The sequence below is a fragment of the Drosophila eugracilis genome, unplaced genomic scaffold (genome assembly GCF_018153835.1).
Source record: "Drosophila eugracilis isolate 14026-0451.02 unplaced genomic scaffold, ASM1815383v1 contig_1904, whole genome shotgun sequence".
Lineage (NCBI taxonomy): Eukaryota > Metazoa > Arthropoda > Insecta > Diptera > Drosophilidae > Drosophila > Drosophila eugracilis.
Genome location: NW_024572760.1, coordinates 261,517 through 286,183, shown reverse-complemented (window position 1 = coordinate 286,183; position 24,667 = coordinate 261,517). Strand labels below are relative to the sequence as shown.

Below are 24,667 nucleotides of genomic sequence, written 5' to 3'. Positions count from 1 at the left end.
TTTATTTTGCTAGTGGAAATTCACAAAGCGCCACCTATTGTCAGAGAAATGTTAAGTAACTGATAGTGACGTACTGCCCATGTGAGGCTTATAGCCTACATTTTATCGTAAATAGCGAAATAATATTTAAAAAATCTTCAGTAAATAGATAAATATTCACAAAAATATGTTATACAAGATCAAACGTAGAAAAACACTATAATATTATAGACGACACAGTTTTCCGCGTTTTGTAGGCGTTAGAGTGCGCGTGTATCGAGTTACAGTGGCATATTTTAAATACTTTCTACTTAAAACTTTCTAGCTCTTATAATTCCCGAGATGTTTGCATTTTCGGTTTTTCGGGCTTTATGGGCGTTAGTGGTGGGTGTGGCTAAATAGATAAATAGATAAAAACCTACATTCTTAATCCGAACTTTCTATCACTTATAGTTACCGAGATATCAGCTTTTTTACAAAATGCAAAACCTGTCTTTCGAGCTTGGTCTGAGATTTTAGCGATTTTAGTTGTTAAGCGTTAGAGTGGGCGTGGCAGGATGTTGAAATAAACTTGTGCTGCGTAGGAACCTCAAGAATCTTTATGCTTAACTTAACTCTGAACTCTGTACTTCTTATAATTCCAGAGATCTCAGCGTTCATACGGACTGATACTGATCAAGAATGTATTTATATACTTTATAGAGTCGGAAACGCTTCCTGTTACATACTTTTCAACGAATCTAGTATACCCTTTTACTCTACGAGAAACGGGTATAAAAATTTTAAGTCGCTACCAGAAATCAAGTAAACAGAAAATTCCTGCACAGGAAAAGAAAGAGATAAAGTAGATTTGCCTAGGCATAATCTAACTAAAGTTTTTCAGCCAACCGTAAACGAAATCATTCTAAATGATGAGATACAAAAAGTAGTGACCTGGCGAGTAACAGATTCACTATGTTTTTAAAAATGTACATACTACACTCCAAATGTGTTACGAATGATAATAAATTGTTTTTCTTAGTAAAGATGGATCTCAAAATCCAAACATCTGATAATTTCGATTTAAATAAACGTTTTTGGATAAACCATCAAAACTATTGGTGCTGCGAAATTTTATATTTTTCCAGCTCTTGGTAATATCACGAGAGTTTTATGTAATGTAATAGGGACATTTCAAGTGTATGCATGCTTCCCAGAGCATGTGTCATTTTTTTCCAGTGTTCACATTAATAATTAAGATTAACAAATCCGGAATAAATAAATTTCAACCGTTCTCTTTTCGGGGAAATAATCATAATTAATTATATAAAGAAATACATACATAAAAAATAATATATTTATGTAAGTGAAGTGTGGAAGAAGTCTGCAAGAATTAAAAATAAAAAATTGTTTCCATATTCCGCCATCGCCGATATATCACCGACGATATTTTGACGGACATCAAAAATGCTAGAATACTTATGATTGGTATTTTCTTTTTAGTAGCCTTTTTTAGTGGATAATTACGTAGTTATTATTTTTTGAGATCTTTTATGATTCGAGCGACGTTCCCACTTTTAAATTCTTTTTTCAACGTGTCGTAAGCGAGAAAAGTAGGAAGGCAAATCAAGATGAAGCGAGCTCGACGTCCTAATGCTGCAAACAGTAAATCATTCGTTTCCGGTGGTATTTACGTAAGTCTCATTTTGTATTTAATTCGGCTTTGTACCAACTGATTTTATTTTGCAATTGCCGCAGTGCAAATTGCGTGCTGTTTGGAAAATGTGTGTATCTGTTGGGTGCGTTCTGACGTCACCACAAACTGTACCGAAGTGAAAAAAGATAATTGAGTTAGAATCATGCATATTTGATTTGTACAATAACAGAGATTCCGTTTTCATTTAATTTGCAGAGCATAAAATAAAAGTGTGTGTATTCACCCAATTGTGAAAACATTTGCAGTAGCCACAAAAAAGCGTGTTAACCGGAAGTGCAGACCATTGTTCGAGTTCCACCAGAAACCATGATCATTTTATCGCCTTCCACCATATATATTTAACTGTATATTCCTCATCTACACCTATATCTTAAATCTCTCTCTTCGGGTTTATCCACAAATTTCATAATTTCACTCTGCTCGTTTTTCTGACAATTGGATATGACCAGTACTGCGGTAGTTTATAGCTGAGCTTGCGGTTATCGCTAACTTTTATGACTACTGAAAATGCATTCACCCGAAATTGTAACTAAAATTATTAGTTTTGCGTCAGATAGCAATGTCCATTCACTCCACCGAAAGTGCCCGAAACAAGGCGCCGGCATAAGTACAGCCAAGGAATGCAAGACCCCAAAAGACTACAAGAGTCAATTTAATTTTTTTTTATGTTTTTTTCGTTTTAAAGTTGCAAGAGCGATTGCTTTGATTCTATAACTCATTGTCATTTAACTTTTACCCTTAACTTCAATCATGGATGAATTCATTTCGTATTTTGGAATGTATAGAGAAAGTTTTGCTTAACAAGTAATAACAGAAATTATTCAGTTGCAAAGTGGTTTTGTCGGCCTTACATCGAGTTACTAGATCATGAGATCCTTGGCTGAATGCTATGACCGGAGAATCCACAGTAATCGGACTCGTGGCTTCGTTTTGGGGCACTCGGGTCGCAGGAATGGCCATGGCTACATCCTGAACTATGGTTTTTAGTAGACCAGCAGACCAGCATGACGCATCCGGTTTACTTGACGACTTGATGGTTTCCGTTGCCAAGCGAGTCTCTATTTTTGTTGACCATGTGGATCAGCACGCTGAAAGTGATGTTGCCCGGCGGAATTTAGCGACGAAAACAGGCAGAAACCTTTGCCAACTAATTCGCTAATTAAACTCTTTTGCAAACGCAGAACCCCAATGCCATCGACAAGCCTTTGATTCAACAGCCATTGCAATCCATTGATGCCAAAAAGGATCAGGACACTCCAGTAACTGATCATGAGCTGCCGGCTACTGACCCAGTTTCAGTGGCGGCTGAGCCTGTCCAGAAGAGGGTGCCGGACGCAGCTGCCATCTCCGCGAAGCTACCCATGCCAATTATCGTCAAGGAGGAGCCAACAGAGGTATTTGCCGAGGAAGATGGACGCAACGAGGAGTTATCTATAGACATCAGCGTAGAGAAAGGAAGTGGTATCGGCGGAAAGATCCCCTTTAAGAAGATCTTTCAAAAACGCAAGAAGTCCTCTGGTAAGCATAAATGAACTTTTGACCTAGTAATATAAGTGCAAAGCTGTTAGGATATTCAGCAGAGTTTTTGAAAGTATACCTGTCATTTGTAGAGTAAAATTTAAGTTAGTTGATTCCATATATGAATGTCTGCGCGTTTAATATTATTTTAATACCCCTTACTCATAGAATAAAAGGGTATATTAGATTCGTTGAAAAGTATGTAACAGGTAGAAGGGCGCGTTTCCGACCCTATATAGTGTATGTATATGTTCTTGATCAGTTTCAATAGCGAAGTTGATTAAGCCATATCCGTCTGTCCGTATGAACGCTGAGCATGTTGATTAACCAGACAGATTCTTGTGATCCATATGCAGCGCAAGTTTATTTCACCATTCTGCAACGCCCACAAACCGTGGAAATCTGTGGCGTCCATAATATTAAAATGTATGTCTTCGTTTCATCTTGTATAACATATTTTTGTCAACATCTATCGATTTACCAAAATTTTTAAAATCGGAACATTATTTCGATATTTATGTAGAAATGTAGGTTATAAGGCCGTACATCACAATCATTTGGGAAACATGCTTTTTTGACAAAAGGTGACGCTTTGTCCACTTTCCACTATCAAAATTAATATTTTAAAATTGTGTAATACAGTAGGGTATCTTATAGTCGCGGCACTCGACTATAGTGTTTCTTATTTAATATCCGGTCACACCCACTCTATATACCTGTTTGTCGTAGGGTAACGTTTAAGTTAGTTGATTCTATTACAGTCGGCACATAATTTATTCGTACACCCATGAGTTGGAAGTTTATTCCTTAATATCTCGAAATATACGTAACGGAAATTAAAATGTAACATCTCAAATGAAAGATACACATTTCTAGAATATATTTTAAACATAAAATTAACAAGTTTTAACTTTAATACTACATAATTTCCTTAATAACACAAAAAAGTCATTTTACGCACATTCTCATTCTCAACTTATATTTCTGTATCCAACGGTAATCCGCGATTCTTTTTCGAAATATACGTAACGGAAATTAAAATGTAACATCTCAAATGAAAGATACACATTTCTAGAATATATTTTAAACATAAAATTAACAAGTTTTAACTTTAATACTACATAATTTCCTTAATAACACAAAAAAGTCATTTTACGCACATTCTCATTCTCAACTTATATTTCTGTATCCAACGGTAATCCGCGATTCTTTTTTGAACTGTACTTCGAAGCAAACTTCGGTGTACTATTCTCAAAGTTGTTTAGTTAGTTTCGCTGTTTTTTTTTTTGCTGTAATTGGACGAAATGATTCGGGGTCAAGGTTTATCCTTAAATTTTTGTAAAACTATTATAAAATTATATTTAGCGAACCGCAATTAACCCGAAATTGGTAGAAATATTTGCCAAGTCACCTTCCACAAGGCGAAGGTTTATAAAAAAAATACGTTATCACTAGAGAATTTGCAGTAGAACATAGAAAATCTGGAAGGAACCACATATTGACACCACGGGAGGAGCATAAAGTTGTAAATACGGCATTACAAAATCTCAGAATAACATCTACAACAATTCTTAAAACCCTAGAGAAGCCTTCAGAAAAAAAATTTTGTTCCCAAACCATCCGGAACACCCTGCACAATGCTGGTATACATGGTAGAGTTGTTCGTAAAAACCCATCGATTTCTGATTATAACAAAAAATGGGTTTGGAGATCGCAAAAGTGCATGTAAGCAAGCCGGAATTGTTTTGGGAAAACGTTATATTTATTGACAAATCAAAAATTAAAAATTTTGGACACGGCGGTCCTTTTAAAGTATGTCAAAAGGCTAATTAAGCCATGAAGGAAAAGATTTGATTCCAACTTTTAAGCACGTTGGCCAGAATGTGATGTTTTATGGGTTTACAGCTGCAGGTGGAGTTGGTCGAATGGTCTTTTTGGAAGATAAAATTAATAAATTAATGTATAAAGACATTTTACGACAAAATTTAATTCCAAGTGCCCTTAAACTTGGACAGAATCCAGCGTCTTTCGTATTTCAATAAGATAACGATCCGATATATTTGTCGTATTTAGTGCAATAGTGGCTTTTATATCACTGCAAGGAGCAAAAACCGACTCTACAATCACCAGATTTGAACCACATAGAACATTTATGGGATATCCTCCAGAAAAGGACAACATATCCTCCAAGGAATCCCTAAAAACCGCATTAATACCTGAATGGGATTCAACTGATGCTGACGAGACGAGTAACTTTATAAAAAGCATGTGTCGACGTTTACAAGCTTCCATTAAGGCCAACGAAGGACCCACTAAAGATTAAAGTCCTTAAATCTTTGGAATTGTTGTTTTTTTTTTTCATCATTTTATGAAGTGTATGAATAATTTTTGTGCGTAAAAAAATGACTTTTTTGTGTTATTAAGGAAGTTATGTAGTATTAAAGTTAAAACTTGTTAACTTGTTGTTTAAAATATATTCTTGAAATGTGTATCTTTCATTTGAGATATTATTTCCGTTACGTATTTTTTGAGATATTAAGGAATAAACTTCCAACTCATGGGTGTACGAATAGATTATGTGCCGACTGTATGTCTGCGCGCCGCATTTTTTTTTTAATACCCGTTATTTGTACAGTAAAAGGGTATATTAGATTCGTTGAAAAGTATGTAACAGGTAGAAGGAAGCGTTTCCGACCCTATAAAGTGTATATATTCTTGATCAATATCAATAGCGAAGACGATTGAGCCATGTCCGTCTGTCTGTCCGTATGCACACAGATCTCAGCATATGTAAGAGATAGAATGTTGAGATTAAGCATGAAGATTCTTGAGGTCCCTACTCAGCGCAAATTATTCCCGCATCCTGACACGACCACGAAAAACTAAAATCGCTTAAATCTCAGAAACTATTAGAGCTAGAAAGTTGAAATTCAGTATGTATAATCTTGCAATGCCAGTGCATCTTATTGTAATACCATTATCCGGCCACACCCACTTTTACGCCCACCAAGTTCAAAAGACTGTTTTCGTATTTTCTAGAAAAGCTGATATGTCTGTAACTATAAATGATAGAAAGTTCGGATTAAGCATGTATTGCTTATGATGCTTCCAATGTGAATTGTTTTTCTCCGATCAAGGCATGCCCACAAAACCCGAAAAACCAATAATGCGAACATTTCGGGAACTATAAGAGATAGAAAGTTGTGCTTAAGAAAACGTATTTAAGAGATGCCACTGCAACTTGCCCCTAGTTTTCATCTGGCCACGCTCACTCTAACGCCTACAAATCGCGGAAATCTGTGGCGTCTTTTGTATTATTACGAATGCCTTCGTTTGACCTTATATAACTTATATCTGTTAATCTCAACTGATTTACCAAAGAACTTTTAAATCGGAACAATATTTCGCTATTTATCAAGAAATTTGTGTTATAAGGCCTCATATGGGCAGTGACAATACTGTCAGTTACTCAACATGCTTTCTCCGACAATAGGTGGCGCTTTGCGAATTTCCACTAGCACAATGAATATTTTAAAATTGTGTAAAACCGTAACGGGTATCTTATAGTCGCGGCACTCGACTATAGCGTTTCTTGTTGTTTTTTTTTTTTTATTAATTTTCAGAACGCACTCGAGACAAGAAGCAACGCCAGAACCGTCAATTGCGAAAGTCCATGCTGCCGAAGAACGCCTTGATGGCCCTCAACGAGGTGAAGGGCGTGACAATTAGCGATTTCACTATCGACAGCAATTCCGATGGAGGATTTACTGCGGCAGTCACGGTGAACTCTAATCAATATGAGGGCAAGGGTCTTTCCAAGATGTCCGCTAAAAATGCTGCCTGTGAAAAGGCATGGCGCGACTTCATCATTGCAAAGATGACGCCCAAGCCTCCCAGACTTCAAGCAAGAAAAGGTGAAAACGAAGAAGAAGCCATGGAAACCAACGAGGAAGATGTTGACGGGCCGGAGGATGATCTGCCAATGCTAAATCTGGCGTCTTTTGCCATTTACAAATTGTTTGCGGAGTGGGAACGCGAAGGCTATGTCGTTCCCGAGATGCATCCATCGGTCAATGCTGCACCTCCAGCCGGAGGGGAATCCGCACCGTCTGTTCCCGCGGTGCCGAAGGAGCCTAAAAAACCGCTGGTGCGCACCGAGTTACCCTCCGGTTGGGAAACCATGCACCCAGCCACTGTTCTTTGCATTGTAGGCTAGATCACAAGTAGTATTGTGTACAATCACTAATTAATTCTTCTGCAGATGCGCCCAGGGCTCATTTACGTGGACCACGGAGTCTCTGGAGATAAGCCCAATGTGTTGCAACATCTTGGAATCATGGTCGATAACCAGGAGTACACCGCTCACGGGAGATCCAAGAAGATTGCCCGTCGCAATGTAGCCGTGGAAGTGTGCAACACTTTGTTCGGAACGAACTACTCGTATAGTGACACTTCATCTTAAGAAGTATATTAAACGACATTACATACCCCACGTAACGAAATTATCTTTAAACCCTGTGCCTGATTAAAAAAAATGAGTAACGGGTTAATCACTTGCAATTTCAAATGTTAAATTTATATCTAACATTTGAAAAAAAAATTATATTTTCTATTTCTAACTAGAGGTGTGAGTCGTATTCAAACTTCTTATTAATTGCGCAAAATAAAATTTTTTTACCAATATCAAACATTGACAAACACAAGGTTAACAATAACATGTAAAAGATCACAATATCTATTTTTCAGAGCTCGTCTCTGATGTCTCTGTTATTCAAAGCATTTTACCATTATTTAATTTCGTAAAAAATATTTAAATATTTCTTGAAATGTTTTCAAGAATGTATAAAAAATGATCCAGTTTTCTGTTATTGAAACTAAAAAATTCAGTATTGTTTCTATCTTTCAATTATATTTTTCTAGTTCAAAAACATTGATATGCAGAATTATAATTTAACTTCGGTAAACGTTAAGTTGTAAAAGTAATATTTGGACATCCACAATTATAAATGTATTTCAGCATTAAAACATGCCAAGATTCTGCAAAATCGCTTAAACTTATTTTTTCTGTTAACTATATAAAGAAAAATTAAGTAAAACCCATAAATGATAAGAACTGTGAATAAGTACCCAATAATTTATGTACGTCTTTTACAACATGGCAGCCGTTAAGTGGGGGTATAAAGATTAAATATTAAACACAAATAAAAATTACTCAAAAAAAAACAAATACCCCAATGTGTAAATATCTCCAATAATAGCATATTTCATATATTCAGTAATAGTAGGCTACATTCTTAACATTACTGCGTTTAAATTTTTTTGATATCTCTGCTGGTTTAGTAGCAGTATCAAATTAAAAATTCGATTTTTTCTTGCACGAAATAAGCTTGGATCCACTGTAGATCAAAGGAGTAAGAAATAGTTTGCCATACTCGTTCTCCCAAAATGATAGCGGTTTGTTTACATGCTCATTTGCGAACTCCAAAAGCTTTTTTCTGTTTACATCAAAAATGAAAGGTTTTCCAATAACTGTCAATTTCACGATAACTGATATTCTCTAAGTATATTTTTATTAAAATTTTTCGCAAATCTAGGAATAAATATTGACCCCCACCCATTTCGTCCAATTGCAACAATAAACGCAGCGAAACTAACAAAAATAAAAAATGTAATAGCACACTCAAGCCAACTCTGAGTAGAGTCCAAAAAAGAATAGCCGATTACCGTTGCATTCAGAAATAGAAGTAAAGAATGATAAGTGTACAAATAATTTTTGTGCGTAAAAAACGACTTTTTTGTGTTATTAATGAAATTGTCAAGTATTTATGTTGAAACTTGTTAATTTTAGTTTTGAAATGTATATCTTTCGTTTCAGATATTGCATTTTAAATGCCGTTACGTATTTCTCGAGATAGGCATGTGGGGGTGTAGGCATGTAGATTCCTAAAATCCCTACTAGAGGTCAGTATATTGAGGCCCGGGCCCGCACGAACGCGAAACTTTTCACCAAGGCCCGGGCCAGGGTTTTTTATTTTCATGTCATTGACCGGGGTGACGATGATGGATTGTGCAAGTCCTATTTCTAGGGCGCGCTTGTTTGCGAGTTCGTTTTCTTTGAGTCACTGTCAATAAACCTAAAATTCGTGTTTGTTTCTTGTTTCAAAAAAATACATAGGCTCTCAAACCGACTAATTTAAAACAGAAAGATATTTTATTATGCATTAACGTGCTACTATATTTCTGGGAAACAGTAGCTTGCATCTTGAAGTGGACACTATAAGACTGATTTATTGTGAGTGACTAGGTTGCGAAAGCTGGTGCTCCGGTGCGTAGGAGTTCAACATCAAATTCGAAATACTCATTCGGATCAGTACTTTATCAGATTGCTGATCGGAAAGGATCGCCGCAGGCTCATGCATTTCTCCCGATCGATGAACAGCGCATTGACCTTGTTTCGTAGATCAACCTCCAGGGTGCAGCGCGTTTTCAACAGACCTTGGTGCGTGGCCTCCGCTTCCTGTAGCTTGTAGTGCAATGTCTCTACAGTGCCCTGAATGTCCTGTACTTCCTGGACAAGGCGGTCCTGGGCATGGTCCTTGCACAGCTCGACGCCCTCCCGGTGGGACCTGGCCTCCAGACGGGTCTGGGCCACCTTGAGCGGCCCGGACTTGTCCTGAATGGCCTTTTGCAGTAGGAAGAGGTGTTTCTCCATGTCAAACAGTTCCTGCTGCACCTTCTGCAGATGCAGCTGCACCCTGTTCTTCGCCTCAGCCATTTCCTGCGATCGTCGGTCGAATGCGTTATTTGTGTTGCTCCAGAAATCCCACACGGTGGTAGCAACAGAGTTGACTACGCTCTGGGCATCGCTCCTCAGTTGGGAGAGTTTTGCCCGCTCTGCCTGGGAACTGGAAGTACAGTAACAGAACAAATTATTACAAATTACAAATGCGAAATAAAAGATAAATACTGCTTGCGATTTATTTCAGGGGCTACTTTGGAAGATCTGTTTAAGCAAAAGGAAAATATGTATGTCGGCACATACATATGTAAATACAGTGGCTCGCAACTAGGAAAGATAACTCAAAAATGTAAATGCATTATTTTAGGTATTAGGTGTTTTTAAACTGGTCCTGGTCCAAAATTTTTCAAAAATGCCCCATAAAAATGAAGGCTCGTGATTGGGATGGTGTAATAGAAAAATGCAGACAATTTTATATAGCCTAAAACTTAACCCTGCCTGCGATTGATTTTTATCCAACTAAAAAACTCCAAAAGCTCTTACCGGCGCACGTGTTCGCTGCTAGCCTGAGCCCAGGATTCCTGGGTGCTGACCGAGGGATCGAACTTCTCGATGCCGCCATAGTAGGTTATGCCACGGCTGTGGTTGTTTAGCTGATGGCACATGGAGTCGATTCCCAAGGAGGACTCCTTGTGGGCCACGTCGTCCTCGAGAAGATGCTGGGCGCCGCGGCAGTCGAGTGCCTGCTTCGCAATCTTCTCATGCAGACCGCCCAGCCGGTCGCGAGAGTTCCTAAGGTTATTGATCTCGACAAGGAGTGCCTTCTCGACGATGTCGTGCACCTTCTCGGTGCCCTGTCGCGACTCCCGATGAAAGAGGCACTCCTGGGCGATGTGCAGTGGGATCTCCAGGTCAAGGAGCGCCTTACCGCACTGCCGCTGCAGCTCGTTGATGTCCGACATTTCTGCTATCAGCTTTTCCAGCTCCGCATTCAGCTCATTACGCCAGAAGGTTAGGTCGGTGATTCTCTCACCTAACCGCCGGCCGGCATCTCTTTGGCCCGAGGTTGCCTTCTCATCCGTCTCCCTCATCAGACGCACTGCGTCATTGCGCATTCTCTCTGAAAGGTTACTAAAGCACACGGAAAAAATATAAAATAGTTATACAAAATATTAAAGTATAGAAAGTATAACTGTATGTACATCGTCAAGTGGTAGAACTGAGTTGAAGAAATTTTTAGGTCCACCTTCACCATTTTTATAATGTGGGCCTGTTCCCGGGCGGACAAAGCCTTGGTCGTCCGGTGTGTTTTTCGCTTTCCAAAGAAGAAGCTCCCTTAAACGGCCTATGATGTGCGTATGTGGGTCGCACATAACGTCCTACATACTCTGCCACATCCTCCTCAATCCCATTGAAGATTTGTGGGAAGGAGCTGGACAGGCGCGATAAAAACAAAGTCCGGGCTGAAGGTGGCTCTAATAGAAGAGGGGCAGAAACAACCCAAAATTTCGTTTCTTCGATGCCAAGACGGTTGGAAGCCTTTATAAAACAAAATGGCTTACCCACAAAGTATTTTCATTTATTTTTAAGTTTTTCAATACGTGTAATAAGTGTGCCAATAATTTTGTTAAGGGAAATTCACCTCTTATTTATGTTATTTAATTTTTAAAAAGCAACCATTGAAGGTAAAATGTTGAAATAAATTTTGTCGTGTTATGTTTTTATAATATTATATGTATACATTTTTGTTTATTTAAATATATGCATTTTAAGGGGAGAAATCGTGCCTTAAAGTTCATGAAGCCTTCTGTGCCAATATGGTCTATAGAAAAAGAACAAATCAATATATGTATACATATATGTACATATGTACGAATATAAGTTCATATGTACATATGTACATACATATGTATATCGCCTAAACACTGTCCTCTACAAAGTATCTTTAAAGATTTATAATATGACGTCGATTTTTGAAATTGTTTTTTGTCTACACAAATCTGTAAGTACATTTGAGATATGAGTGTTTAAACGAATTCTAGAATATAAATTACTCTTTTACTTTCTAAGTTACGGATATAAAAAATAAGATATGAATATTGAAATATGTATTCATGAGTTTAAATTCACTTACCGATTCATGTTGGACTCCGAGTACTTGGTCATATTGTTGTTGTACCACTCGTTGCTAGTGTACCGTGTGTAGAGGGCGGCCCGGGCGGCATGCTGAGGATTACGATCGAATCCGGTGACCAGATTGGGAAATATCATCCCGTCCGTCTTCATGCCCTTGGGCAGGAAGCACTGCTTGGTCAGCTGGTTGGTCACCGGCTGCTCCGGCAGGTGTTTTACCTGGATGAGTTCATAGGCCATCGCTGGTCGCCATGGGTGCTTTCTGGGTGTCTCGTATGCTGCGCCAACTCTCGGCGGGATAGAGGGTCCCATGACGGGCTCCATGCAGGGCGGAGCACCCGCCTGGCTCCATGGCTGCAATTGAGAATACATGACCGTGGTTGGCGGAATCCCCGATCCTCCCACTCCGCCACTACCACCATTGTGAGCCATTGTGGTCGGAGGTTTTCTTTTGGATCGGTTGTGAAGTGTAGACTTAGTGTACAGAAGCTTGAATCGTGTCACTAGTAATTTGTGCCACTTAAAATTTAGACTGATTGCTTAAAATTTATTGACGAACTCAAAAAAACACGCACAGATTCATACGTTCACTTCCAAGGAGCGGAAAAAACTAAATACATTTTTGTTTAGGGGCAGCTGACATTTATACAACTTCCGGGAAGGCCTGCCTTGATTGTTAATTTTTAGTTTCGTAACTAAACTGAATGTTCATTGTATATCAACTTTGATTTTATTACTAACTTTTAGTTTCAATAAGCTTTATCAGATTTAGTTCACATATTTTAATAAGCTCGTTTTTCCAATTGTTTCTATCAATCCAAAAAAAAATGATGGAAAATATAATAATATATGACAAATATGCGCATTCGAGTAGCTTAACCGTGATACTACCCAGTATTAATTCTTTTTTGAAACATAGATTTTCCATTCATTAGAAAAGCTGTTATCTAGCCCAAACATATGAATGGGCATTTTAATACTCGTTACTAGTGGATTAAAGGGTATATTAGATTCGTTGAAAAGTCTGTAACAGGTAGAAAGAAGCGTTTCCGACCCTATAAAGTATATATATTCTATAGCGAAGTCGATTAAGCCATGTACGTCTGTCCGTATGAACGCTGAGACTATAAGAGATACAGAGTTAAGATTAAGCACGCAGATTCTTGAGGTCCCTACGCAGCGCAAGCTTAGCATCCTGCCACGCCCATCACCCAAACCGCGAAAAACTGTGGCATCTATAATATAATATTATAATGTTTTTCTTCGTTTGACCTTATATAACACATTTTTGTAAATATCTATCGATTTATCAAAGATTTTTCAAATCGGCACAAAATCTCGCTATTTATTAGACTCGCGGCACTGGACTATAGCGTTTCTTCTTGTTTTAGTGAAGTTATTTTATTCAGATACGCTAAGTCAAGATTTATAGGCTTAGAGTTCAAACTAAGTCATGTACGAGCATTCGACATGTGTTTATTTTAAGGGGTCAAAAGAACCCTTTCACTTTTCGAATGGATATATGTATGCCTGCATTTACATTACACATCATAATAATTTATTTTAGAATGACTTTGTAAAATGCAGTAAGTCCTGAGGAGTCAATAGTCTTTAAATTGTTTTAAAAGTGCATGTCTACTCTACAATATTTAAAAGTCATAATTGGATCCTATAATTCAGACTCAACGCATAGTTATATAGGAAGCATGCTATAAGGTGTACAAAGTAAATTGCTGTGATTAAAACGATTACTATGGTATAACATGGAATAATGGGTTAAAGAAATGTGGCCGGTACATATGACTCCATTAGGTTTCGATGATCCTTGCGCTCGTTGTACTCGTTCATGTCAGCGGTTGGCCACTTGTCCAGCAAGTTGTCCTTAACCAGGCGATGATCAAATATGCGATTCTCGAGATATGAATGCTTATGGAACTTAAGCACCTCCTGACCTTTTAGTGGTGCCATTGTGCAGGCGGGAGACCCCCTTTCGGGAATGAAAGCACTCACTATCGGTACGCTGGATCGCAACAGCAAGTTCTGAAGGGTTTCGGGAGCCTTTTGTTGCGACTTCGGGTATCGTTGACTCAAATAATGATCCTCATTGGCCCAGCAGAGCATTGGTCGATAAGGCGTCTATTTAAATTACCAACTTGATTTTCTCGGAACTCCGTTTACTTTGGGTTTACTTTTCGGTCTTACAACTCTGGTTACAGTGGCCTATAACTTCTAGTTTGACTCTAGGCAGTCAGATTTATTGATTAAACTGGTAGCTTGGTAGCGCAATCGCTTGGCAATGGTTTCTCTACAGCGATTTGTGAAATCAATGCGAATGAAACGGGCTTATTGCCTCACATGCCATAGAGTGACAAAAGGGGTCACAGACCCGCGAAAAGGAATTTTCGAATTACTGAGTACGGAATAATTTATGAAGGTAACTGATAAATTTGAAGTGGGACCCATTCTCCACCAAAAACCATATTCGCCAATAGTCTACTGTATGATTTTTCAAAAACTCTTTACTAAATTAAAGTCAGGAGATTGGGCTGCTGTAATCACCACATAAGGACCATTATTAATAAGCCAAAACTGTGTTTTCAGATCGTTGTCCTATTAGAACCGAAAAGATGGCGTATGCAAAGTGTATTTGGACCTGGGAGATTTACTTTCAGGATCTCCCAATACATTTTCTCATCTCATCTCATTCCATTAATAACAAGAAGAAACCGTATAGTCGAGTGCGGCGACTATACGATACCCGTTATTCATTCATTCATTTTGCTAGTGGAAATGGACAAAGCGCCACCTTTAGTCAGGAAAAGCATGTGATTTCCTGTATTTCTTAAAAAATAGCAACATTATATTTCAATTTGAAAAATCTTTGGTAAATCGATAGATATTAACTAGAAATATTATAGAACTCCCTAGCTACTATAGTTACCGAGATTTAAGCGTTTTCGGGTTTCCACATTTTGTGGGCGTAGACAGATGGGAAAAATAAATACGCATAGGGGGCATAATTAAAAACTAAATGCCAAATCCCAACTTTTTATCACTTATACCGAGATCCGAGTTACCAAGTCTCCGCGTTTCTACAAAATGCTAAATCCGCCTTTCGAGCTTGGTGGGCGCAAGACTGGGCGTTGCCGAATAGTGGTTTCACCTTAAGATGCGCTGGCATCTCAGGAGTATATGTACATGTGAAGTATTGGCAGTAGTAGAAGTTGGCAGTCCTTACTCATATCGGTAGGAGCCTTCTTTCAACAGTCTTCAGCGATAGTCCATCACTCATAAAGAAGGAGCGAGTCTTGAATCAGCGAAAAAGTGGAGTTGCTAAATTGTTGTCTCAACCCCTTTGATCATTATAATCAACACTTTTGTAAACATTTATCTTCATATCTATCTAAATAAACTATTGATGATAGTCCCATTATCTTACATACATACTTAATCTTTTCTAGCTCCAATAGTTTTTCACTCTACGAGTAACGGGTATAAAAACATGGTTGCACAGTAAATGTTCTGCACGTAATGGAGTAAACATTCTGGTCCTTAGAGTAAAAAATTCTACATGTTTACCAATTGAAGCGTGTTTGTAGCTTTAAATAGCAGAAATCAAAAAGTGAAAATTTAAAAAATGTTTGATATTTGTTTTACATCGAAGATCGAGTCAAAAATACCTCCATCGGGTTAAGCCAATTAAAGATGCTATCCGAGAAAACAATGAATTTGCTATAGAGGCAAGTAGTGCTTCGTCAGATCTTGCAAGGGATAGACAATAAGGCAAACCCATCAGCATCACACAATGCTGACCAAAATTGGCGTCATTAATAACGAATACTTTAAAGATAAAATAAGACACTACCATGGAACTCATCAAAAAATATAAAGCGTCACGCCATGGCAAGTACATCAAAAGCAGAAGCCTAAAAGAAGATGCATCAAATAGAAGCCTGAGCCCAGTAGTCAGCTTGGTGGAGCTCGTGGACAAAAGAGCCGAGAAGATGAGGCAACACATAAAAGAAGTGTATGCCGACTGGAGCGCAGCAACATGGAAGAGATCCTTGATCACAAGGAGGAGATGAACTTCCTTTGGTCAAAGGTACAGATCACACTTTCAGAATTAGAGGCAAAATATGAATCATGTGCCTTTGACATCGACATGATCGATGAATTAGGATGCAAAGCCAGCTTGCTATCTAAGAAAATTGATAGAAAAATAAGTGACTTGAGCATCATAAAAGAAGATATTCCGGAGCTACCAAGAGTGGATCTTCCTCAATTTAATGGAAATCTAAAAGAGTGGCCCACATTCTTCGAATTATTCTCCGAGATGATTAATAGCAGAAAAGACATCAGTGACACAAGGAAACTATATTACCTAAAATCATGCCAAAAAATACCTATAAAGGAGAAGCCAAAATGGTAGTCGGACATTTGATAAATGGATCAGCTGATAGCTATAACGCGGCATGGGAGCTAATATGCAAGCGCTACGAAAACAAGCGCAAAATATTTGCTGACCGCGTCAACCAACTGTTGGAATTTATTGAGCAATTTTACAACTCAATAGATTCTGTGCAAAAAAGTGTCATCTATGTATAAGCAAAAAAAAACGAGCCATAAAATATGCCATTTTTGCCAAATAGAGCAGAAACAGTCAAAAAACGCAAAGAATTCGTGTTCAAGAACTCGCTATGCAATAAATGTTTGGGAACCCACACCTTTAAAAATGTAAGAAAAATTGGACTTGCACACGATGCTCCAGGGCCATCAAATCCATGAAAAATAAGGCCGGTAACTATGAGCAATTAAGAGCCCTAATTGATGGAGGCTCCAAAAAAATCTTATATCAGAGGAAGCAGCAGCTAATAGTTCGGAAAACAAAGAGCAATATAAAAGATCAAGGCATCTCAGAAAGCACCTTTAAAGGAACAACGCAAGCCTTGGTATTTCCAAAGCTACAAAGAGCTCTACCGAGCAGAAAAATTGAGATGGATGTTAATAAAGCAAAGTGGCTATGCATTATGCACTATTTGCCACACCAAGCAGTCATTAGACCCAACAGCTTAACTACAAAACTTCGAGTAGTTTTTGAGGCTTCAGCCAAAACATCCAATGGATTAAGCCTAAATTATGTAATGTTAGTTGGCCCTAAAATTCAAAAGGACATCTTTGACATTTTGTTAAATGACAAGTCCTACAGTAAATGTTCTCCACGTAAAGGTGTAAACATTAAATGACATATAATGAAATATATTATATATGACACATAATAAAATAATAATGTCGTCAAAAAGTAAGCTCTGAATGACACGAACAACAGCTTTTGTGGCACAGTAGCAAGTAAGGGGTATGAATCAGAAGTGGAAATCAGCAGTAGCATTATTAGCTGCTTTTAAAGAATATTTTATTTAAGTCATTCAATTCTTGCTTAAATTACTGTCCTCTATCTAAAGGCGAAAACCGTCTTTTGAGCCTTGTGGTCGTATGGGTGGGTGTGTGATAATAGTACCACTATAAGTTGCGCTGGCATCCCAAGAATATACATACTGAATTTCAACCTTCTAGCTCCTGAGATTTCAGCGTTTTAGTTTTTTGTGATTTTTGGTTGTTAGAATGGGCGTGGCAGGATTCGGAAATAAACTTAAACTTAAACTAATCTTCATGCTTTTTATCTCCTATAGTTCCTGAGATCTCAGCGTTCATACGGACAGTCGGACATGGCCCAATCGCCTTCGCTATTGATACTGATCAAGAATATATATACTATGAAGGGTCGAAAACGCTTCCTTCCACCTGTTTTACACTTTTCAACGAATCTTATATACCCTTTTACTCTACCAGTAAAGGGTATAAAAATTAAAACGGAATTTATTATGTACAACAATAACACCAATGCTTACCACCTAATGACAGAGACTGAAGTAAGTCACTGTCTTCTCGAAGATGAGGATACTTATCTATGTGAAGGAAGTTGGGACTGAAAAGATTCAAATGACCAGAGCTGTGAAGTATCACCCATCAAGTCGAGCAATAGGCAAACATGTAAAAGGATCGAATATGAAGAAGATGTATTCTTGAAGAAGCTGAATGGAAATAATACCATTGGCTGTTCAAGATATTTACAAATATGTGTGCCCACATAACATAAGACATAATAGACACCCTAAAGGATGTTCAGCAAGGATTGTTCAAATTCCCATCATAACACCTCAAGAAGTAAGGTCAACAGATGCCGAAAGATACCCAGATCATTTCATCAAGGTGGGGAGTCAAAAGGACTCGTGAATGCCAACACCACTTCACAACGTTATGGTCAATAACTCAATAGAGCTACAACAATTACAACAAAACATAAGGGACTTAAACAGTAAAAGGGAGATTTAGTGTTTCACACAATGAATGGACACATATCCTTAGATTTAGTAATAATAACCATAGCCTGTATCCTCATATACGTGAAGAAGAATACAAATCAGAGGCAGCAACTAGCGATCACATTCTCTGGCCCCCGCAGAATGTTCAAACATGAACATGAGACGACCACCAAATAAGATGATATCACATTACTATATTCCGCATGTGTATTTAGGATTCCGAAGAGATTGCCTTATCTCGTTGTTATTTCAAAAGCACGGCGTTAGCACATAAGTATTTTAGGATCATCCCGATATGACCTTATTGCGCTGTTGTCTTACAAACACAGCGCTAGTACACAAGTAATTTAAGATAACGTTGTATCCTTAAATACTCAGCATTAGTTTAGGTTTAGAAATGAATAAAAGGAGAGCCGCTCCTTCCAAACGGCGTAGTACAACCAACATCGTCAATGCGTTTGGATATGAATGACAAGTGCTGTATATATGACACATAATAAAATAATAATGTCGTCAAAAAGTAAGCTCTGAATGGCACGAACAGCTTTTGTGGCACAGTATCAACTAAGGGGTATAAATCAGAAGTGGAAATCAGCAGTTGCAATATTAGCTGCTTTTAAAGAATATTTTATTTAAGTCATTCAATTCTTGCTTAAATTACTGTCCTCTTATTACACTTTTTCTTTTTTTTTTACGCGACTTCCAAACTCACTGACGATGTTGGTTGTACTACGCCGTTTGGGAGGAGCGGCTCTCCCTTTATTCATTTCTAGACCTAAACTAATGTTGAGTTTGTAAGGCTCCAGCGTTATCTTAAAATACTTATGTACTAGCGCTGTATTTGTAAGACAACAGCGAGATAAGGCCATCTGTTCGGGATGATCCTAAAATACTTATGTGCTAACAGCGAGAAAAGGCTATCTGTAGGATGTAGTAATGTGATATCATTCCCACGATAGTGTAGATGCGCTGTACTTTAGTTTAAGTACAACCAGATGGATATGATTGCCTTATCTGGTGGGCGTCTTATGTTCATGCTTGAACAATAATTATTGTTAGACTCCTAAAGGAGAATTTCAATATATAAACACCAGTAACAACAAAAGAACATTATTATTTTGGTATAGAAATAAGATTATTGACTTCGACTATAAATAATTTGTAATTTTAATCACTTGATGCTATTTTTGCAAAATGTATTGATTAATTGATTAGAAAAATTACGGGCCCTTACTTAGGTGTGAGTGAATGAAGTCTCTTTTTTAAAGTGCACATATTTTTATACCTGTTACTCGTAAAAGTGTATACTAGATTCGTTGAAAAGTATGTAACAGATAGGAGGAAGCGTTTGCGACCCTATAAAGTATATATATTCTTGATCAGGATCAATAGCGAAGTCGATTGAGCCATGTCCGTCTGTCCGTCCGTCCGTCCGTCCGTCCGTCCGTCCGTCCGTCCGTCCGTCCGTATGAACGCTGAGATCTCAGGAACTATAAGAGATAGATAGTTAAGATTAACCATGAAGATTCTTGAGGTCCCGGGACAGCGCAAGTTTATTACAGCACCCTGCCATGCCCACTCAAACGCCCACAAATCGCAAAAAACTAAAATTGCTGAAATCTCAGGAACTATTGGAGCTAGATAGTTGAAATTCAAAAAGTATAATCTTTAGATGTCAGCGCATCTTAAAGTGGTGCTACTATCCGGCCACACCCACCCATACGCCCACAAGGCTCAAAAGACGGTTTTCGGATTTTCAGAAAAGCTGATATCTCCGTAACTATAAGAGATAGGAAGTTCGGATTAAGCGTGTAGGTTTTTATGATACTCCCAATTCGAATTCTTTTTTTCAAGCCACTCCCACTCTAACGCCCACAAAACCCGAAAAACCAAAAATTCAAAAATCTCGAAAACTATAAGAGCTACAAAATTTTGCTTAGGAACACGTATTTAGGAGATGCCTCTGCACCTTGCCACGAAGTTTCATCTGGCCACGCTCACTCTAACGCCCACAAACCGCGGAAAACTGTGGCGTCTATAATATTATTATGAATGCCTTCGTTTGACCTTGTATAACTTATTTCTGTTAATATCTATCGATTTACCAAAGATTTTTAAAATCTGAACATTATTTCGCTATTTATAAGGAAATTAAGGTTATAAGGCCTCACATGGGCAGTGACGCAACTATAAGCATACTCAATATACTTCCTCTGACAATAGTCGCGGCACTTGACTATAGCGTTTCCTCTTGTTTTTTTTTGCATGACGTGCTACCCACCTTTCGCCCAACCGACCGAGGGGCGCTGTATGTCTATCGTACGGCTCGGAACACAGGGTGAAAAATGTTACAAACTATGAAATTAAGGGTGTGCTAAGTGGTTTAGTAAAGAAATTTTTAAGTTAATAGGAGAAGTATTGGTTGTAATGTGGTAGAGGGCATTGTATCTCGAACATAATACCCTAAATGGTTCATAAAGGACAAAGTTCGAGCTGCAATGCCCTAAGGAAAAGGGAATATAGTTTCTAGTAAGCCTAGCGGGCACATTGATGTTTAAGCGACCTATTAGGCCTTGGCTATCAATATCTCCGCTAATAAGATTGTTAATAAAGACAACGCCAAGCATTGTCCTACGTTTAGCAAGGGTCGGTAAGTTTATTAGTTGTAGTCTACTTTTATAAGAGGGAAGATGTAAGTTTGCATCCCAATTTTGGCAACGAAGAGCAAATATAAGAACATTTTTTTGACAGATTCTATACGGTCTTGGTGGACCGCATACTGGGGGTCCCCGACACAAGATTTATAATCTAAGATCGGACGAACGAGAGAGACAAATAAAGTTTTAGTAACTAAAGGGTCATTGAATTCTATCGACTATCTCTTTATAAAGCCTAGCACACCTCTGGCTTTGTTAACCGTGGAAAATATGTGGTCGGAAAATATAAGTTTTGCATCCAATAGGACACCTAAGTCGTCGACTAGCTTAATTCTATCAAGGGTTACACCACAAAGTGTATAAGAGGTTATTAAGGGCTTAGAGCGACTGAAGGCCATTACATTACACTTAGAGCCGTTAGGATTTAGTAAATTTGCAGAGCACCAAAATTGAAAGTTGTTTAGGTCAAATTGCAAATTTCCCTGGTAGGACGATTGTTTATATTGAATACAAAGATTCACATTAAAATTAAAATTATCATTAAAATACATTAAAATAAAAGAATTTTTAAAGAGATTGCAAGGTCATTTATGAATAATGTGAAAAATAGCGGACCTAAATAGCTTCCCTGAGGGACACCAGATGAATCATAAACCAGACAAGACATCTTTAAATAAAACACGTTGCGTTCTACCAGTCAGATAACTTTCAACCCACCTAAGAAGATGAAATGGGAATCCAATTAAGTCGAGTTTATTTACAAGAAGTGAGTGATTTACAGCGTCAAATGTAGTCAGTGTAGATGACATCTGTCTGAAGACTTTTTCGGAACACAGTGATGACATAAGATGTTAATTCGAGTAAGTTTGTTGTTGTAGACCGTCGTTTCATAAAACCATGTGTTTAAAGCTGAAGTCATATCCTTGCATGCGTAGAGATCGCATCAGTCAAAATCAGAAATGAGAATATTATGTTTAAGAAAGTCTGACATGCTAAAACAGCGAACCTTTTTGACAGCCCTAGTAGGCTCAGTGGAGTGGTCCATCATCGATCGCCAGCTCCAGAGTGGGATGATAAAGATTTTCAGGGCGTGCAAGTGGTGGAACCCTAGATATAAATACGGAGTCCGAATCTAAGATAAAGCATAAATCGAGTAACCGACCCAAAGAGTTTTTAACATTGTTAATTTGTTCCAGGGTCATGTCTAACATACCTGCAATAAAATCGTGATGTGAGAAGGATGTTAAAGCTAAACTATTTTCGTTTGTGGACCAGTTAATTTGTGGTGTGTTAAAATCACCCAGAACCACTAGCTGATCCATATCTGATAATAGCGCAAAAACGGACTGTATAGCCGCTACGTGCAACTCACGCGTGGATGGGTGGACTTGGGAGGGATGTAAGAAAACGTAATAAATAAAAACTTACCAGGAAGCGCAAGTTTAACAGAAATGAATTCGATATCGCCGAATAGAAGGTTAATCTCCTCGGATACAAGTTTAGAGTCGACAGAAATTAACACTCCAGCCCCAGATCCGAGTGATCGATCAAGCCTGTATATTACATATCTACTCGGAAAAATTTCAGATCTAAAAATTTTTTCCGAAACCAGCCATGTTTCGAAAAAAACAATTATTTGGGATGCAAAAGAAAAGCTCTCAGAAAACAAAGTAGGAAGCTTAGTAAGCAACCCCCTTGTGTTCTGATAAGAAAGAATGAGAGACGATGTTAGTTTTTTTTTTATGTCACGGTCGATGTTCTTGGACGAAAATGTGTTCCGGCCAGAACTTGCTTGAGCACATTTTGTCAAATTCCACAGAGGGGACGCGAATCTTAAATGATGATACTATTCTGTTATAAGGATATTTAAATTTAGTTATGTCATCCACCTTAATGTCGGCTTTCGTTCTGGCTTGTATGTATGCCAATACGTCTGACTCAGACGTATCCTCGGAAAGCCGGGAAACAAATATATGTTTCTCAGGTGGGATTAACTGTATGCTACTTCTGAAGATAATTAAATATCGGGGTGTAATTTTTTGTTTATAATTTTTATTAATTTCGTAAATATTCATTCTATACCTTCACTACACTTAACGGTTGCCTTGTTGTAGGCCAACAAAAATTATAGGGTACTTGTTCACAGTTCTTAAAATTTAAGTGTTTAACGTAATTTTTCCTAATATGGTTAACAGGTAAGAATAAGATTATACAATTTTGGATATCCAAAAATTGTTTTTACCTATACTACCAAATGTTTACCGTGTTTTTAATCTATAAAAATATGATTTAAAGATAGAAACAATAGTGCGTTTTTCGGTTTCAATTTCAAAAGTAGTTCATTTTTTAAACATTCTTTAAAATATTATCGAGTGCACCTTCTAGGCCTTCAAATATTTCTTAAAAATAACAAATACAAATATTCAAAGATTGTTTAGAAAAACAATTTAAAAATAATTTTTTATCTAGGTTTAAGTATTCATGAGCCATCGATTTACGTCTTTAAGAATTGTGTAAGGAAATCGAACTTCTATGAATCGGTTTCATCTGCAAACCAAAAACCTTCGAGTGACCGAGACTTCAGAGACATGTTCTTGAAAATATATATTGTGCTCTTTTACATGTTGTTGATCTTATGTTTAATATTGCTCAAAAGAATTGTATTTTGCGCGATAATGAGAACTTTAAAACGAATAATCTACACGACTAATTTCTATATGATTTAGTTTTGCGGAGCAGATAAATGAAAAAATGTATGTAGGAAATATTCATTGAAAGTAAATTGAAAAAATTTAGTTGTTAATCACCATCAAGTTAGAAAAACAAAAAAGTTTACTTTAAAAAATTACATATAGCTTTAACATGTGAAATTTCATGATTCATAACCCGTTCCTCATTTGTTTAATCAGACACTTCTTAAGATGAAATGTCACTATACGTGAAGTTTGTTCCGAACAAAGTGTTGCACACTTTCACGGCTACACTGCGACGGGCTATCTTCTTGGATCTCCCGTTAGCGGTGAACTCTTGGTTATCCACAATTATTCCAAGATGTTGCAATACATTGGGCTTATCCCCAGAGGCTCCGTGGTCCACGTAAATGAGCCCAGGGCGCATCTGAAGAAGAATTAATTAGTGATTGTACACAATACTGTGTGGTTTTGCCTACAATGCAAAGAATGGTAGCTGGGTGCATGGTTTCCCAGCCGGAGGGTAACTCGGTGCGCACAAGCGGTTTTTTAGGCTCCTTCGGCATCGCGGGAACAGATGGTGCCGTTTCCCCTCTCGCTGGAGGAGCAGCATTGACCGATGGATGCATCTCGGGAACGACATAGCCTTCGCGCTGCCACTCGGCAAACAATTTGTAAATGGCAAAAGACGCCAGATTTAGCATAGGCAGATCATCCTCCGGCCCGTCAACATCTTCCTCGTTGGTTTCCATGGCTTCTTCTTCGTTTTCACCTTTTCTTGCTTGAAGTCTGGGAGGCTTGGGCGTCATCTTTGCAATGATGAAGTCGCGCCACGCTTTTTCACAGGCAGCATTTTTAGCTGACATCTTTGAAAG

At 37.9% G+C, this 24,667-nt stretch overlaps 3 protein-coding genes across 5 annotated transcripts; 1 reads left to right on the top strand and 2 right to left on the bottom strand.

Annotated features, from left to right (window-relative positions):
- Positions 1-1,520: 1,520 nt before the first annotated feature.
- On the top strand, positions 1,521-8,420 carry LOC108105911 (double-stranded RNA-specific editase 1-like). 2 transcript variants are annotated; one of them, XM_017212687.2, is made up of 5 exons: positions 1,533-1,652; positions 1,871-1,886; positions 2,857-3,193; positions 6,817-7,400; positions 7,455-8,420. In XM_017212687.2, exons 3-5 carry the CDS (start codon positions 3,037-3,039, stop codon positions 7,653-7,655), a joined length of 942 nt encoding a protein of 313 aa, XP_017068176.1. In that variant the 5' UTR covers positions 1,533-1,652; positions 1,871-1,886; positions 2,857-3,036; the 3' UTR covers positions 7,656-8,420. The 2 variants fall into 2 exon arrangements, with proteins under 2 accessions (XP_017068174.1, XP_017068176.1); XM_017212685.2 differs by lacking the exon at positions 1,871-1,886 and having other exon boundaries at positions 1,521-1,652.
- A 965-nt stretch (positions 8,421-9,385) lies between these two features.
- LOC108105910 (tektin-3-like) lies at positions 9,386-14,279 on the bottom strand. 2 transcript variants are annotated; one of them, XM_017212684.2, is made up of 4 exons: positions 13,863-14,279; positions 12,067-12,419; positions 10,476-11,063; positions 9,386-10,098 (listed from the first exon to the last, which is right to left on the bottom strand). In XM_017212684.2, the coding sequence occupies exons 1-4, from the start codon at positions 14,184-14,186 to the stop codon at positions 9,561-9,563; spliced, it is 1,803 nt and encodes a 600-aa protein (XP_017068173.1). In that variant the 5' UTR covers positions 14,187-14,279; the 3' UTR covers positions 9,386-9,560. The 2 variants fall into 2 exon arrangements, with proteins under 2 accessions (XP_017068173.1, XP_017068172.1); XM_017212683.2 differs by having other exon boundaries at positions 14,076-14,279.
- Positions 14,280-24,018: 9,739 nt separating this feature from the next.
- LOC108105909 lies at positions 24,019-24,658 on the bottom strand. Its single transcript, XM_017212682.2, has 2 exons — positions 24,272-24,658; positions 24,019-24,219 (listed from the first exon to the last, which is right to left on the bottom strand). Exons 1-2 carry the CDS (start codon positions 24,656-24,658, stop codon positions 24,019-24,021), a joined length of 588 nt encoding a protein of 195 aa, XP_017068171.2.
- Between the last annotated feature and the right edge of the window lie 9 nt (positions 24,659-24,667).